Source organism: Micromesistius poutassou (assembly GCF_964030765.1).
Source record: "Micromesistius poutassou genome assembly, chromosome: 4".
NCBI classification, from domain to species: Eukaryota; Metazoa; Chordata; class Actinopteri; order Gadiformes; family Gadidae; genus Micromesistius; species Micromesistius poutassou.
The window spans coordinates 17,858,335-17,873,020 of NC_140274.1; the positions used below are offsets into that span (position 1 = coordinate 17,858,335).

The following is a 14,686-nucleotide window of genomic DNA, read 5'->3' on the forward strand; positions in this document are numbered from 1 at the left end:
GTCCACGGCGGTCCTGGCAGAGAAGATGTGTGGGGGAAACACTGGGACTGTTTTTATAGATTCTAGGCGGGAGATGGGGGTAGCAAGACATAAGGGTATGTGAAAACTCGATCCTCAACTCCTATTGGCCAGATGCTTTGTTTACACACAAACAGAGATCCAATGACAGCCAACAAAGCCAACCTAATAGATTACTAAGACGGAAAGGTCAGATAAAGCAGTGGCATTTTTATCTTGTGCTTGGTGGACCATTCGGTGTGCCTTGGAAGTCCGTGTACACAAGGAAGGCATTCCTTTTTTCAAACCCTTTTGGTTAATTGTGAAATTAACTGTATTTTGGGGTGAATATAATCACTTTTCAATGTATCACTGAAATAATATCAAATCAAAACTTGAGTCAACCACGTAGGGACACTCTGTGGAGAAAGAATATGTAAAGAACAGTGACACAAAAGCTGTTACAATGGTGTTAATGTTAAACTGTTATAAAAGCTTATATTCGGTTGGTTTTGTCAGAAATCACAGATTTAACCATAGATTTAACCATATTTTGCATGAAATGGTTTTACACTTTCATGCAAAATGGCTTTTTGGTTCCAGTCTTTCAGGGTTCTCCCGGCTGTAGGATTTAATGCATGGCATACAGATGTCCGATACAGCATACCAACATTTAACAGTTAAGAGGAAGCCCAATCCAATCCCCCTATGGGACACATCAGGTATCTCAACCTATTGTGTAAGTTACATCCAACACTAAGCGGGTGACATCAGTAACCTGAACTTCGCAGACATTGTGTGCTTGTGAGATTGAACCAGCTACGCCCATTTGTGCTGCGGTTGAATTGAGATGGTTATTCCAATATTGATTGTATATGCTTTTAATGTAGGTCAATAGGGTTAACATGCTGGCCAAATTACTGCATGTATGTAATATTCAGACAATATATATTAGGAGATAATTATAATATTAAGAGATAATTTTGGTTTGTGTCTGATCTAGGTATTCTTTACGTTTTACTGTTTTACTCCAATACACATTCTTTGTGAAAATTGTGTTTTTCTTATCATATGTATGATCAAGTATGAGAATAAATATTTAGAAGCTGTTTTAATTATCAAGCCCACTTTTCTTTCTTTGTTTTTCCCTTTAGAAAACAATGTATTTGCTGTATTCATTGTAGGCCTACTGTTAAATCTACAAAATCGATTTAAATATCATCATTGGTCAAATGAATACTAGAATGCAAAGATAAAATATACCATGATGCTATGCAAAGTCTCATAACGTTTCTTTATGAGAAAGCAAGTCTTCAAGAAGACATAGGGAAATGTTGCACTTTTAACTGTGTTGCATTTACTCAGAAAGCAAATAAGACATTGACGTTTAAAAAATAATTCTTTATTTACACTTTTGTGACTCCTGTATGTGCACAAACAGCTTATATATAAAAACAACAACATGATTGAAATATTTCAAAGCAGACAAAGCAGTCAACATTGAGCATTTGAAATTGGTCTGTCTTTTTGGGGCGTGTCACCTAACCAGACTCCTTTCCTTGACTCGGTTGTTTGGGCAATAATTCTCGTCACTTGATCTCCAATACAGAAAGTCACCCTGATCCCTCATTTGTCTGGAGCTCAGCATACAATGGTCCAACTAGACTTGAAATACACTGCAAAAACACGCCATGCGTACAACACACCTCACAACACAGAGCAGATTGGCTTACTATTATAACACTTATTTCCCTTTTTTCTCTCCAAGTCCTTTTCAGTCCCTCCTTTTGCTAATTTCTTTCCCAAAACTCGTCCAGTTTCCTCCCTGTGCTTCTCAGACGTAGTCCTTGGACACGCCGGACCTGGGGCCCGAGTACTTGGCGGTGTAGTTGTCCTTGGGGGGGCAGTTGGCACACAGCAGGGCCCCGCCAACGATGAGCAGGGCGGACGCACCCCAGCCGATGAACAGCGCCGCGCCCAGCTCCCTCTTCTGGGAGCCGACCACCAAGGGGTTGTAGAACTCCCTGATCACCGTGCTGGCCGTCCAGCAGACGGGGATCAGACACATGATGCCGGAGATGATGAACATCACACCGGCCGCGATGGCGATCTTGGACTTGGCGCCCTCGTCCTCCACGCAGTTGGTGCACTTGCCTCCGGCCACGGCCAGCAGTATGGCCATGAGGCCCACCAGGATGGAGATGATCATGAGGGCGCGTGCCGCCTGCATGTCGCTGCTCAGAGCCAGCATGGAGTCGTAGACCTTGCACTGCATCTGGCCCGTGCTCTGCACCACGCAGGTCATCCAGATGCCCTGGTTGGTGGTCTGGGCCGTGACGATGTTCTGCCCGATGAAGGCGGTCACCTTCCACATGGGGATGGCACACGTGACGATGGCCCCGATCAAGCCGATCAGGCCCAGGGCGATGCCCAGAATCTGTAAGCCACCCGCTGCCATGATCCCTTTAGAAAGCTTTGTTATTTGTCCTCGCAAAAGAATGAAAAACGGTGAATGTGTGTGAGATCAGCCGTGTCCTGGTTAAAAGGATCCCAGAGAGTTAATGTTTAGGAAAAGGTTGGAACAGGTCTTTTATAAGTTAACCTTGAGGTGGGGCTTAACACACACACACGCATACACACACACACACACACTCACTCTCACACACTAACAGTCACACCATTTTGTGACGTGTGTGCCAGCCCCCACCCCACCCCCCCCTCAGGGCATGTGTCATCATGCCGGGTTTTGTCTCCTCCTGTCCCGTAACGGATTCAGGCGATACCGCTTACACACTTGCTCACACGTTAGTTTAGGTCGGCGAAGCTTCCCAAACTCCTCAACACACCCTCAGGATTATATAATCATTATCTTAGTACGCCATTTTTTAACTCTTTTGTGCTTTTGGATTAGCCGCATTATTGTCTCTGTCACTTTACATAGGGTGTTGAAATCTTGTATGGTCCTTCACTCACAGCTGTAGCAAAGCATTCCCCTGTGTTCACAAGGAAAAGGGTACTTTCATGGAAAGCTGTGCAATGGAGATCACTCTGATTTCTATACCACAAGGCAGTTTAGCCTTATTCACACAGATACAGTTTGAAGTTTTGGAATTGTTCTTTGATTAAGACAGGAGCAAAATACAATCCACATGACGGTTATATAAAATGTCTGATGCATTAAATGTTGTTTTAAAATGAGAGAAAAAACATGAGAGTGCTGGGTGAATAAGGTCAATAAAACCAGTCAGTCCAGTTAAGGCTTGAATAACCTTTATGTAATCTCCCTTTTATCCTCTATGCCATATACTCTATGTCATGCAAATAACTTCCTTTCCTTTCTGTTCCTCTTACCCATGTATTCTTTCAGAGAAATATATACTGTTCCGCTTTTATTTTGTTTCGAAACCAATACAATCTCAGCATAAGAGAACCGTAGGCTGGGTATAGAGAAGTAATGCAGGTGCTAGTCAAGCCAACATGGGGTTTACAAAGAAGCGATAACTTTGAACATAATGATCACATCTTTAAAATGATATAATATTTGACCACCCAACTTGCTCAACATTGTTCAGAACACTTCTTAGGGTCAAAACACAACCACACATCATGATTCAACTAGCATCAAGACAGCCTACCGTCTCTCTCTGGGTACTCAGAGAACGCAGACATGACAACCGCACAGAGAAGTAAAAGTGAGCGCTTCTGACCTTAAGCTGAGATGTTTGATCGATCCCTGGAGCGGCCGCTGTGTGATGCACAAGCGTGTGTGTGCGCGCGTGTGTGTGTGCGTGTGTGTGTGCGTGTGTGTGTGTGTGTGTGTGTGTGCGTGCTCTTCAGGCCGTGTGTCTAGGACAGGTCACTCTCGCCAGGTGTCCATAGTTGTAGCAAGGCGAGAACCACAAGGAGATGTTTCCACAACTGCAAAGTAAAAATAAATAAATGATGTGATGTCGGTTGCTAGACTGACAGAAGAGGAGAAAAAAAAGAGAAGAAAACCGTCGAAAGGACCAGTGAGAGTGGTTTAGGGGGGGGGAGTTGGTGGGTAAAGAGAATTAAAGAGAATCAGATTGTCTGAGGACCTGAATGGGGGCAGTGTTTGAGAGCCAGAAACTGCAGTTTGGACAAGAATGGCTCTATTTTACCCCCGCTGGTTCATTAAAGCCACCGGGCCGAGCGACGCGGCGATCGGGTTCCAGGCGCGGGGATATCACACAGGAATGTCTACAATTAAGGCTGTGAAGGGAGACGGGGGGTCAGAGCTTCCTGCGTGGAGATTCCTCGCGGCGCCATGGCTGCGTCGCCACCACACTCAGACTACTGTCTTCTTCATGTGTCCTTTACTGTGAATAACAGACACACACACACACACACACGCGCGCGCGTGTGTGCGTCCCTCTTGATGTCCTGTGTCCTCCAAAGTGACCTTTGAGCCGCATCACTCGTCATACGACGTGAGTGATTCAGGATCATTTTATCATGATTATCATCATCAATCATCTTTTCCGTGTCACCTGCACAGGAAACTATGACTGCATGATTGCATTCTCACCTGTGTCCACAGGCAAATCAGTGTACTGGTGCACTTGTGTACTGGTGCACTTGTGTACATGACAATGGAAGGGAACTCATCAGTCTTTGTCTTTACAGTCAGTGTTTCCCGACCTTGGGGTTTGCCTGGTAAAAAGTAATCATTAAAAGGTTTAAATGGGCTCATAACATTCCCACACTCACAGATTAGTGATTCTTAGCCATGAGACCACTACTAACTAGTTCGGTGTAGCATGTTGATGCAGGGGCACATGTAAATGGGGGTCTCAAGGAATTCCTCAGACCTTGTAAAGATGGGTCACGGGTCCAAGATGGGTTGGGACCCACTGCTCTAGATCATGGTTCTAAATGGGTGTAGGTTCTCTGAGCAAAAGGGCTGCCAACAGAGTGGCGGTAAGGGGGAAGTTGGGAAGGCACACAGGTGCATTAGAGGTGCGTTTTACCTTCAGAAAGCGTGTGAAAGCCGAGAGGAGCTCGGAGGACAAGTGTGGACAGGCGGGCGAGGGACAGGCACCGTCGCATCCCCAGGGGCTCACCTCGTCGGTTTAACCGGCCGGTTCACTCCCAGCACGTCGAGTCGAGACACAAGACCGTGAAAGACACACTAGTCACCACACTCTGATACGTTCAGAGCAGAGCAGGCTCAAAATGACATTCAACGTGGCCTCACAGTATGGGCTATTTTGAGACAGTTTGCTAACTTGTATAATATGACAATTCAATTCAGACTTTAATTATTTTGACCTTTGAATGGATTTTACACGATGGGAATCTAAAAGTGGGGAAGGAGGAGAGGAACAAGGGACAGTCCCACTCCCAATAATAACTGATTACATGCTGAAATCAATTCAAACCATTCTTTGATTGGGTGTTTTGATGACAGACGAGTCTATTGATAGAGCAAAGACGTCGGCAGTTTCTATACGAGCAATAGACTCAGGTCTGTGTTAGGTGTGTGATGTCATCACTGCGTGTCACAGGGGCCCATTATGCGGCAACGATGGCACAGTTTCACTCAGAAGTCTGAGTTGTCGACAAGTCAGGACTCATGACTCATACCTGTTGTGACACAAAGACACACACGCATACACATGCACACACAACATACAACAAGATTCCAGATGACATGGGTTTTCTTTGTTTGAAAGAGATCTCATCTGAGATGTGAGGATATTTACATTTCACTTTTAGTTTGTGTTCGATTTAATTTGTCAAATCCATCTAATCCAAATGTTACACTGTTATAATTATGTGCATCAATTGCTATTGCGATCGGGAACTGCATTGCTGACGTATATCTGTCCTAAATGTGTTTGAACAGCAATAATGTAATGTTGTGGAAACCAAGTAGCATGGCTCATGGAGGATTTGAAGGTGTGGAATATTCCGGTTGTGTGTCAGTTGAGGTGTAACCAAGTGATTGCCACATTGTGTATGGGCACAGGCACCTTTGTAGAATTTTGCCCGCAGGGTTTTTCAGTTATTCATTTGTATATCTGTTGTGAAACACAACGGAAGCTATTTTTGGCATTGGATGGAAAAGGACAGGTGTACGTAGCCTACGTGTTTTTCCTCTGCTTGAACATTTGAGAGCTTTTATGAATGAGCGTCTCTCAATCTTCTAATCAATTACCTGTTGACTAACAACCTGGCCATGAACAGCGTTAGTGAGACTTAAGGAAATAAGCAGGACAAATGAAGGCTTTGGTTCAGATGTTTACAAAGTCACAAAGTGCACACCCTGCTCCTTGTGAGGTCTTCAGTTGTCATTCCCTGAAACGTTACAGTGGCGATCTCATTTAGTCTCGAGATGAAGCCATCAATGTATTTGATGATGTTTTGGTCAATTTTTAAAATAAAGGTTAAATGCAATCTAACACATCTATGAACCATGCAAATCCCACAGGTCCTCTAGCCCTGGCCTAGGGCCCCCTCCAGGACCAGGACCAGGACCTAGTCTCTGGATCAGCCAGAGGGGTTAAGGGTCTGATGTCAATCTGTAAACCTTATGCATGATGTGTTGCAACTGGGTAACAAGCACACGCTCACACACTGAAACTGACAAGCAATAAAACGACAGACTGAGTATGCCTAAGAAAAGGGAGGAAGAGAGTTCTGAATAATCTTGGCACTAGAGTGCCACACACACTATTAGTGTGTGCGTGTGTGTGTGTGTGTGTGTGTGTGTGTGTGTGTGTGTGTGTGTGTGTGTGTGTGTGTGTGTGTGTGTGTGTGTGTGTGTGTGTGTGTGTGTGTGTGTGTGTACACACTCAGTATGTGTGTGTGTATGTGTGTGTGTGTGTGTGTGTGTGTGTGTGTGTGTGTGTGTGTGTGTGTGTGTGTGTGTGTGTGTGTGTGTGTATGCGTGTGTGTCGGTACATGCTGAGACACCTGTAGCGGTCTGTAGAAACCGGTGGGTCTGGTTTCCTCTCCCACGGCAGGTGCATCAGCGCGCTGCACAGGCAGACACACGCAGGTCTGCGGCTCCCCTACCACTGACTACTGAGTCATGGACTCTTCGTCTCAGAGCCACTTACAGGGAGTTGGAGGGACATGTCTCCCAGCCACGGCAAAGGGTCAGTCGGGGCATTACACTAGAGCAGTGGTTCTCAAACTTTTTATACCGTGTACCACCTCAGAAAATATTTGTCTCCCCAAGTACCATCATTAGGAACAATGTTATAAAATATAACAACAGTAGTTGTTACAGTAGTGTAGGCCTGCGGCCCTATTCTGCTACACACAGTTCACACCGGAGGCACATTTAGTCTTAAAAAATATATTATTTATTGTCAACTGTGGTCAGCCTGTTTGAAATGTAAGGCTATATATATATAATATATATTTGTTGTTGTTGTTGACAGTGTTTCCCACAGACCAGGTAGCAATGTGTGGTGCCCCCTGCAGGGTTGGCAACTTTTGGTTTTTGGCTGGAGTGAGACTCAATTTAGCAGTTTAGCGCTCGTCCGAAGCAACGAGAGATCTAACAGGTATTTTTCTTTTTTTGGCGTGACATTTGTTGCGTTTTTGATTTTTTGGAAACTCTTTTGCGTACCACTTAATAGCGCATCATGTACCACCAGTGGTACGCATACCATAGTTTGAGAACCGCTGCACTAGAGGATGAACCACCTGTGTACATCGGTATTCGAACCCAGAGCCTTTTCAGAACCCCCGAGCCCGCAGTGCAAGACTAGGGCCATAGGTTACAGTGAAATCCTTTTGAAAGTTGTTACTGTTTACATTTATATTAACTAACTAACTAACTAACAAAGCTAGTCATGATTAGCTTTGTTATTGAGTCCTTATTCCACATGCAATTCAGAGTCCATTTTAATACACATTTACAACCAATGTTATTTGCTTGTATCCATGCTGAAGTTGCTAGTAAGACATCTTTATAATAATGATGTTGTGGTTGGGACTGTGGTGTTTCAGACTATCCTGCCATACTGTGGGCCATGTAAGCAGTCAGGAAGCCCACTTCCTGACCCTAACGCACAACACCCTGACCAGCAGCATGCTGAGAGTTAGGGGGCTTCCTCACTGAGTACCTTGAGATGAGGAAACTCAGGTAAAACCAGTCAGGGGTTATTTGAGGTCACTCAAACCGACACAAACCTCGGGCCATACCCCCACCTCTCCATGTTTGAAAGATGCAAGCTGCCAGGAGCCAATGAGAATGCTGTAAAGTGTAAGAGCGGTTTCTCTAAACCTTCACTGCGTCACGGTTTCACCCCCCTCCCACACACACACACACACACACACACACACACACACACACACACACACACACACACACACACACACACACACACACACACACACACACACACACATACACCCTTTCCTCGGGCCAAATCATGTTATTATTTATTATATTTTGACAAATGTGTTGCATGGATAAAGATTATAAGAGGTCCCTGAGGTTTTATTATTTATTAAGACTTTTGTAGTTCAAATTGTTTCAAGGTGAAAAAAGCTGCAAGGGAAAAAAAGAGAGTGAACCATTAAAGAAACTGCCACTTTCACTAAACGTAATAAACAACAGCTGCTTAAACTGCCTTTTTCTAAAAAATGAATAAGGCACACAACAATTCAAAACAGCCAACAAAACAACCGTTGTCAAGACTCCTCTAAGTGTGCAGTTGGCATGCTTGAATTGATTACGGACCTTGCATAGAAGCTTTTTATAGATGTTGATGTCTTTTTAGCATTAACTCTTGTGTTTAACAGAAAACATTCAACAGTTTGTTACCATCCTCCACCACAAGGTGTCAGACAGTAATCTAAAGAAAAATAACAGCAGTGCAGGGTGTGTGTGTGTGTGTGCGCATGCTTGCAGGTGTGAACGCTTGTATGTAAGCTTGTGTGCGGATGTGTGCATGCACATGTGCTTGCCTTTGTTCTGCAAATGTGTACGTTTGTGTGTGTGTTTGGGATTTGGATTAGATTAGATTAGAAAAACTTTATTTATCCCAAAATGGGCAATTCAGTTCGCAGTTACCAGTCTCACATAATAAATTACTTAATAAATACTATAAATAGCATAAGAGGTAGACACAAACAAAAACATATATGTTAAACATATATATACACACACATTTGTGTGTGTGTGTGTGTGTGTGTGTGTGTGTGTGTGTGTGTGTGTGTGTGTGTGTGTGTGTGTGTGTGTGTGTGTCTGTGTGTGGGTGTGTGCATGTGTGTGTGTGTGTGTGTGTGTGTGGAGGAGTACAGTTGCCGAACCGTTCCCATACTTCCCCTGCAGCAGGCTCTGACTGGTACCAGCTCTCTATCAAATGTCCTTTCGGCTAATCAACCGACGCAGCCCACGAGTTCGACTCCCCCGGCTTGGTTGAGAGCCATCCTCCCAAACACTTAGCCCAACCCTGACAAACCTCTTCTTAATCCCACTGTAAACGCCCTCAAAATGAATGAGATTGAACATCACCCTTAGCAGCAAACGCTTTGAAGCAAAGCGACTTACAGTGAATGTTAGAAACACGTAATCAATGAGCAGGTAGGGGCTAAATAGGTATCTCGGTCAAGATTTGCCTAGAGATAGAATGCAGATATTTTGGGCCATTACAATTGTAGTCAGAACCCTAACACTAGACTGCACTAGCCTGCCCCCAAATGGTGTGTTTTATAGAGAATGTGGAGGGATCAGTGACAAAGGCAGTCCTTGTTATCAACCAGTCTTTGAAGCCCTCCAGCACTTGGTTACGATCACACGGCCTGATGTTATGATGCGTGTGATGGACACCGCGGCGCTCCTGACCCCCCACGACCTCTGGCCCTGGCAGGAAAAGCCTCAGACCGGGTCAACCCTGACAGCTCTGCCCGGGAACCACCCGCCGTGGTTTGTCTGTTTGAATGTTAGTGAGTCAACAAGGTTCTCAAACCATAGTAAAGAACCACCCCCTTCAACCAACCAAGAGTTCACTGTTCCCTTCTGTCAACATGATGAGGGTTTCATCTTCCTCAAACTCAGGCATTAAGCAGTTTAGTGTGTCTATTTAACATCTATTTTGTGGTTTTTGCTGAAGAGATTTAAAAGTTATGTTTTAGTACGAACATAGATATGGGTTTCATTAACACTGTGTTCTTTCTGCTGTTGTTGCCAACTTTCTGCCACAATAATTTTGGGTGGAAACTTCAGAACCCACACCCTTTCACAAATGATTACCTCACCAAAGCTGACCATATTTAGAAGTGCTGAGTTGACTGCAGTACGTTCATCCCACACGTGACTCACCTCTACATGTCTGCTTCGTGTTTACATTCATGACAGTGGTGAGGGCATAGGATCCATGCAAACTTAAATAATTTCATTCACTCATTACGTGATCATCTGGAAGAATTCATCATTATTGAATAATATTACTAATTGCTACTTAGTTGACGCTTTAATCCAAAGCGATTTACTGTGATTTCAGCTTTCAGGTACATGTCATTAATGAGGTAGGTTGTGAGCTGTCTCTTTGAGGGATGCCTACAGATAGGCCGGGGAGACATCAGGGATCGAACGCGGTACCTTTTTGTCAGGGAGACACTATCCCGCCCCTTGAATGTGATCATGTCTTTGAGAGGGCTGAGGCTTGGCCCTGTGTGTGTAGCTCTCTGTACCTGGCGTCACTAGACAAGGTCGGCCATTGTTTCCTCGCCACGAGATCTCATTCACAAGATGAGTTGGCGTTTTCTCTCAGGTGGTCACATGACCCCCCCCACCCCACACACACAGAGTCACTTTCTTAGCATTTGAATAAGGAGCAGCCGATTGGCTCCTGGTTTCTCTGTATCATGTTCCTGATTCAAGAAAGGGCTCCTTGAATCAGAATGGGATTTTAGAAGCAAATAAATTTGGATCTGATCTAGATGGACGGATGTTGTTTGGATTGGATATAGATGGGATTGAGGATTTATAATTATTCAGGTGTTTGTGCATGTGTTTGTGTGTGTATGTGTGTGTGTGCGTGTGTGTGTGTGTCTGTGCGTGCGTGCGTGCGTGCGTACGTGCATGCATGCGTGCGTGCGTGCGTGCATGCGTGTCTGTGTGTGTGTGTGTGTGTGTGTGTGTGTGTGTGTGTTTGTGTGTTTGTGTGTGTGTTTGTGTGTCTATCAGTGTGTGGCCTTGGGTTGGAGGGGGGGGGGCTACCCAAAGACCAGCCCGCTTTTTTCCTTTGTTGATCAACTCATCCCGTTCCCCCTGTCCGCCGCGTCCCCCTCTGCTCCCCGAATGCAAATGTGATTGAGAAGTAAACAGGGTGCCAGCTTAACTTGACTCCACCTTCACCCTTCTTTGCAATATAAAGAAGGTCGCCTCTCACCCTCTCCCCTTCCTCCTCACCCGCTCACCGCCTCACCACCGGAGCCGCTGAGATCCCATATCGCCTTCCCGTCTCCGGAGGGGCTGAGCCCAAACAGAGGGAGCCTCTATCCTCCACCGCGGTGCCCAGGACCAGAGCCTGTCCCCGGGCTGCCGCCCCTCCGCAGACACCCGGCCCCTCCGCAGCCATGTACTCCGCCGGCCTGGAGATCCTGGGCATGATCCTGGCCGTGGCCGGCTGGCTGGGCGTCATGGTGACGTGCGGCATGCCCATGTGGCGGGTGGCGGCCTACGTGGGCCAGAACATCGTCATCTCCCAGGTGATCTGGGAGGGCCTGTGGATGAACTGCTCGGTGCAGAGCACGGGCCAGATGCACTGCAAGGTGCACGACTCCATGCTGGGGCTGCCGGTGGACCTGCAGGCCGCGCGCGCCCTGGTCGTCGTCTCCCTGGTGATGTGCGTGGCGGGCATCGGCCTGTCCACCGCCGGCGCCAAGTGCACCAACTGCAGCGCCGACGCGGCCAGCAAGCCGCGGCTGGTGGTGACGGCGGGCGTGACCTTCCTGCTGGCGGGGACGCTGCTGATGGTGGCCGTGTCCTGGACGGCCAACGCCATCGTGGTGGACTTCTACGACCCCATGTTGGAGGAGACGGGCAAGAGGGAGTTCGGCAACGCGCTGTACTTCGGCTGGGCCGCGTCCTGCCTGCTGGTCCTGGGGGGCGTGCTGCTCTGCTGCTCCTGCCCCCCCAGGGCGCCCGGAGCGGCCGGCAGCGGGGCCGGCGTTAAGCCTCACGCCCGCGCGGCGGCGGCGGCGGCGGTGGCAGCGAACTACTCGGCTGTCAAGACGGCGTCCGTCAACGGTTACACCAGGAGGGACTATGTGTGAATGGGGGGGGGGGATGCTAGCATAGCCCCCCCGCCCCCCCCCCCACTGCCCCGGCCCCCCCACCTCCACACCTCCAGAGGTAGATGCAGGTGAAGGCTTCACTGGGGGGGTCGTGAACGTGATGAGTGGTAGAGGGAGAAGATGGATCGGTGGTGGAGAGGAAAGTGTGGATGATGGGGTGGATGAATGAACAGAGGGACTGGATGGATGGATGGTACAGGCAGCACCTGTCGGCTACAAGTGAGGAACCCATGGTTTGTACCTTCTGCTCTCACTCTTTGTCTTGCAGTGCTGGTATGTGCAGATTTAAAAAGGATGAAAAAGTAAAACATTTATTATCTAGCTACAAAAGAAAACAGTGTTCCCCTTCCTGGAGATTTTTTAATAATCAGAATAAAATCTTTGAGAAAGAAATGTGTCTTTTTTTTCGATGCGCATAAGCAACGGTTTGTTTGTTACGAATGTAAACACAGACATTACACATTTTGAATGAGGTCAACGTTCAGATATCCAATCATGTGATACAATCGCTATCGCTAGCGATACTGTTGGCAGAGAGCTTTCTTTTCCTTACCAACAGAAACAACAGTCTATGCAGGTGGATTCCCATTAAATATTACATACGTATTCAAGAATTTCACCACAAGAACTCAGGTCTTCACAAAGTGTGTTCTGAGTCAATGAGTCGGTTGGGGGGGACAGGTGGGTGGGTGGGGGGGGGGGGGGGGTGGGGAGGGGGGTGTCTTTTCTTAAGTTGAATTTGTCCGACTCAAGACGGGGTCCGTTGCCCACCCCAACAGGCCTTTGGTTACACCTCGGGTCACTGAAACCAGCGGGGAAACAAAGGGCGGTCTGTTTCAGAGGAGCAGCCTGGGCTCTCTCTTCAGGTGTATCCCATCTCTCCGAGGCTGAAACCCATTCAGAGATAAGAGGATTCCATCAGGGTTCCCTGCCTCCACAAAGACCCCCATTGATCCACTGCTGCTCCTCACTCACAGCCCTTATCTGGAGCTTCGAGGAACAGAGAGCACTGAGGGGTACGGGCGTGTTCTTGATATTCCCCCGACAACTCTGCATCAGGTGCACGCTAACTTTAAGGTGCTGTAGGTAGGATTCGGCAGTTTTTTAAGAGAGTAGGATTTTGGGACTAAAGTCCTAAAACCATACTTGTGAATGACTCGCTAAATGGTTTCCTCGAGAAGAGATGCCCTGATTGGTCAGAAAAACTCCAGGAGCCGTCTTGTATCGAGATTGTCTGATACAGAGGCAGGCGCTGTCCACAAGAAACAGATTTTCTCACAATGCATTTCACTGACCTATAACTGAAGGATGGCTATGGCATTTCTAACTAATGCTTCTAACACCTTAAGTGATCAATTTCAAGGTAAAGTCTGTTTAGATCCATTGGCTGTAGTGCAGTAATCAACTAATATGATGCAAAAAAGTATCCTAAAGTTTATACTACAGTTCATCCTATAGAAGTATATAGGGGAGGAAAGTGTCATGGTCAGGGTGTTCGCCTCCCGGCCGAAAGGTACTGGGTTTGATTTCCAATATGCTCAGTCTACCAGTAGGCAACCTTGAGCTGCACTACCCCCTACCTGCTCACTTGGATAAAAACCTCTGCTAAAGGACTTAACAGTAGAAAATAATTGCATTACTAGCAGGGAACTTACACAAATTGCCTAGTAGAACTAGGAGGCTAGAGTGCCAATGTATGACAATAGGTTGCTATTATCAGCCAGATGTCAGTTGTAAATGGAAAAAAAATATGTGGGGGAGAACTTATGATATCTTTATTTCCTAAGAAAATGAATTAGGAGCTGGAGTATCACCATGACCAGGGTTGTCCAAAGCCTGTACACCCACGAGTATTATTAGTAAAGAAGTAGCTATACCAGAACACAATGTCTTGTGCTGCCAGTGCCCTAAGGGGCTAGGAACAGACAGCTCTAAATTCATTGGAAACATTCTATCTAAACAGAAAAGCCCTCCAAAATCTATTGGCTAGTCGCTTGCGGTTTTATCTGGTGAGCAGAAGCTTTCACTAAGCAATCAACACTACAGTCAACCCTACACCCTACAGGCAATGACTAATCTAAGAGTGATACTTTCTGAAATAAATTATATGTTCCTTATCGACAGGGAGGAGATTGGCCAGCAGAGGTATGCGTGGGCTGCCAAGAACCCCCCCCCCCCACACACACACACACACACACACAAACACACAAACTCCCTCCAACTCTATCTGCTCCGTACGGTCACTCTCTGTAATTTTGGGTAATCTTGTAAATCCAAAGAGGTGAAGTCATATTGCTTCTCACTCACTCTCAGAAAAAGCTAGAGTCAGCCTTTAACCACAGGGGCTTCACATGTAAGACCATGAGAACAGAGAGAGAGAGACAGAGACGCAGGCCATGAGAAC

General features: G+C 46.5%; 2 protein-coding genes across 2 annotated transcripts; one reads left to right on the top strand and one right to left on the bottom strand.

Moving 5' to 3' along the window:
• Positions 1 to 1,383: 1,383 nt before the first annotated feature.
• On the bottom strand, positions 1,384 to 2,537 carry cldna (claudin a). Its single transcript, XM_084467353.1, has one exon. It carries the CDS (start codon positions 2,453 to 2,455, stop codon positions 1,832 to 1,834), a length of 624 nt encoding a protein of 207 aa, XP_084323479.1. The 5' UTR covers positions 2,456 to 2,537; the 3' UTR covers positions 1,384 to 1,831.
• A 9,025-nt stretch (positions 2,538 to 11,562) lies between these two features.
• Positions 11,563 to 12,261, top strand: LOC311342136 (claudin-4; the record flags this gene model as incomplete). The annotated part of the gene is made up of 1 exon (XM_084466973.1): positions 11,563 to 12,261. The coding sequence occupies one exon, from the start codon at positions 11,563 to 11,565 to the stop codon at positions 12,259 to 12,261; it is 699 nt and encodes a 232-aa protein (XP_084323099.1).
• Between the last annotated feature and the right edge of the window lie 2,425 nt (positions 12,262 to 14,686).